The 2,162-nt window shown below is 43.2% G+C and overlaps 1 protein-coding gene across 1 annotated transcript; it reads left to right on the top strand.

Annotated features, from left to right (window-relative positions):
• Positions 1-425: 425 nt before the first annotated feature.
• On the top strand, positions 426-1,695 carry LOC124045285 (glycoprotein hormone beta-5-like). The gene is made up of 3 exons (XM_046364574.1): positions 426-592; positions 887-1,085; positions 1,353-1,695. Exons 1-3 carry the CDS (start codon positions 567-569, stop codon positions 1,542-1,544), a joined length of 417 nt encoding a protein of 138 aa, XP_046220530.1. The 5' UTR covers positions 426-566; the 3' UTR covers positions 1,545-1,695.
• Positions 1,696-2,162: the final 467 nt, after the last annotated feature.

The following is a 2,162-nucleotide window of genomic DNA, read 5'->3' as shown; positions in this document are numbered from 1 at the left end:
CCACACAACAAACATATTAGAGCTACAGTAAGTGCTCTGTGAAAGTGTGATTGCAGAAAACATCTAAATTATAACAGACTTGCACTGAACTGAATAGTACAAGTTAACGCTCCAGGGCAAGGTTCTCACCTGTAAGAACAGTTCCTGAGGTCAATCAGCTAAATGTGTCTAATCTACAGGTATGAGGGTTTTCTCCCCTCTTCCATGTGGATTGCTATGAACAAAGGAGCAGTCTCAATCTCTAATCAGGCTAATGGTCTGTAGTTGATTGGTGACTGGGCTGATGGGTGAGATATAGTAGACAGGCCTAAGGGGGATCAGACAGGAGCCTGACTCTCTGGCAGGAGCTAGAGACATGGTGGATACTAAGGCCTTAAATGGCTCCTGATTGACATGAGATGCTGGGATAAATAGCTGGGAGTTCCTCCCTGGGATCCATTATCAGGTGATTCTGCTGTCAGAGACATCACAGCTACTGGAGTTACTGTAGCTCCTGATTCAGAGGTTCAGTAGTTGCAGTTTTCCCCAGTGGAGAACCACTGCAGTGAGACCAGTTGTGAGCCCAGATGGCCCAGAGGAGAGGTACTCAGTGGTGAGTTATAACACTTTAGTTAGATCAGTACTCTGTATGAAGTTAGGGTCAGGAATCACTGAGATATCTGGAATATTTCATGTTTTAGTTGTTGTTTTTAGTTTCATCAACAATCTATGTTTTCTTAATTTGATTGTTTTCATTACAAATGCCAACAATATTGTCTAAAAATACTAATGACATTAACTTGCCATACTCTAACTATTTGAAGACTTTGCTAAAAGTGAGATAGAGAAAGAGCGTAATATGTTAGGCATTAGAGATAACCATATGATGTGTGGTGTCTGTGTGGAGGTGGTGTGCTGTGCTGCTGTGCTGTACAGGGCTGTGGTCATGGCTTCACCCAGAGACACTGAGCCAGGCTTCAGCCGTCAACCTGCGCCGCTTCATTGGCTGTGCCGTCCGGGAGTTCACCTTCCTGGCCAGGAAACCAGGCTGTGGAGGGCTGCACATCACCACTGACGCCTGCTGGGGACGCTGTGAGACCTGGGAGGTGAGGGCAGAGAGAGGGAGAGAGTGTTAGCAATCAGTAGATGTTAACAAAATCAATCAATTGGAAAATATAACAGTAACTAAACTATGACGATTATTGAAGAAAAATGCATCACTGTAGCATGGCTAAAAGCTAAATCTACCCCTGGCATAATAACGTAATAAGTCAGTAATAAAGTACTTTATTATAAAGTCATAATTGTGGAACTTGTTGAAATAAATGAACAGATGTTAATGTAAATTAACCCTGTTCTGTGTGTCTTTTCAGAAGCCTGTCCTGGACCCTCCCTACATAGAGTCATACCAGCGTGTGTGTACCTACAATGAGACCCGCCTGGTGACGGTGCGGCTGCCTAACTGCTCAGCCAACGTGGACCCCATGTACACCTACCCTGTAGCCCTGAGGTGTGATTGTGGAGTGTGCCTGACCAGTACCACTGAGTGCATCACCTCTGTCTGACTGCAGCACCATCACTGGCACTGGACAGGGAGAGCAGCAGCGCTGGACGTTTACTCTATGGAGAGAATGGGAATCCCCTTTCTATTTCAAGTCATTATACAGCTTGGAAAAACTTGAAACGTGTTAATAAATAAAGTCATCTGAATCTGAATACTTTATTTAAATTAGATATAGATCACTCAGCTCTCTTCAGTAAAAAAGAAGATGAGAAGAAAGAATAGTCAAGACATTCAGAGCATAGTGGTTGATGATGAACTTAAAATCATTCATAAAGAGCATATAAATGTGTTTTTCTAAGCGTTATGAATATGCATGACAAGGAGGTGTCATACTCCCTTATGGTTCATCACAAAATATTCAAGCCTGGGAACAAACACTCATCACCCCCTCCCCCCAGATATTAATCGTACAATCAGATTCATGCTTTTGGAGGTTTCATGTTGTGGCACACGGATCATTCAAAATGTCACATTCAGGGGTCAACAGAGTTCCACCATCTTAGGATGGGAGACGTTACGGAGAGGGAATGTAGAGATATCTGTTAAATATGGAAAAGCAACCAACTGTTCTTCCATCTTCAGTTCCTGTTTGACTACTCCTGACATCAGTAAAACCGGA

Source organism: Oncorhynchus gorbuscha, linkage group LG10 (genome assembly GCF_021184085.1).
Source record: "Oncorhynchus gorbuscha isolate QuinsamMale2020 ecotype Even-year linkage group LG10, OgorEven_v1.0, whole genome shotgun sequence".
Taxonomy (NCBI): domain Eukaryota; kingdom Metazoa; phylum Chordata; class Actinopteri; order Salmoniformes; family Salmonidae; genus Oncorhynchus; species Oncorhynchus gorbuscha.
This window is presented reverse-complemented; position numbering and strand designations above follow the sequence as displayed.

Coding starts and splice junctions, on each gene's coding strand:
- LOC124045285 (XM_046364574.1), top strand. CDS start 567: ATGGCCCAGAGGAGAGGTACTCAGTG. Junction 593..886: donor CAGAGGAGAGGTACTCAGTG/GTGAGTTATAAC, acceptor GTCTGTGTGGAG/GTGGTGTGCTGTGCTGCTGT. Junction 1,086..1,352: donor GACGCTGTGAGACCTGGGAG/GTGAGGGCAGAG, acceptor GTGTCTTTTCAG/AAGCCTGTCCTGGACCCTCC.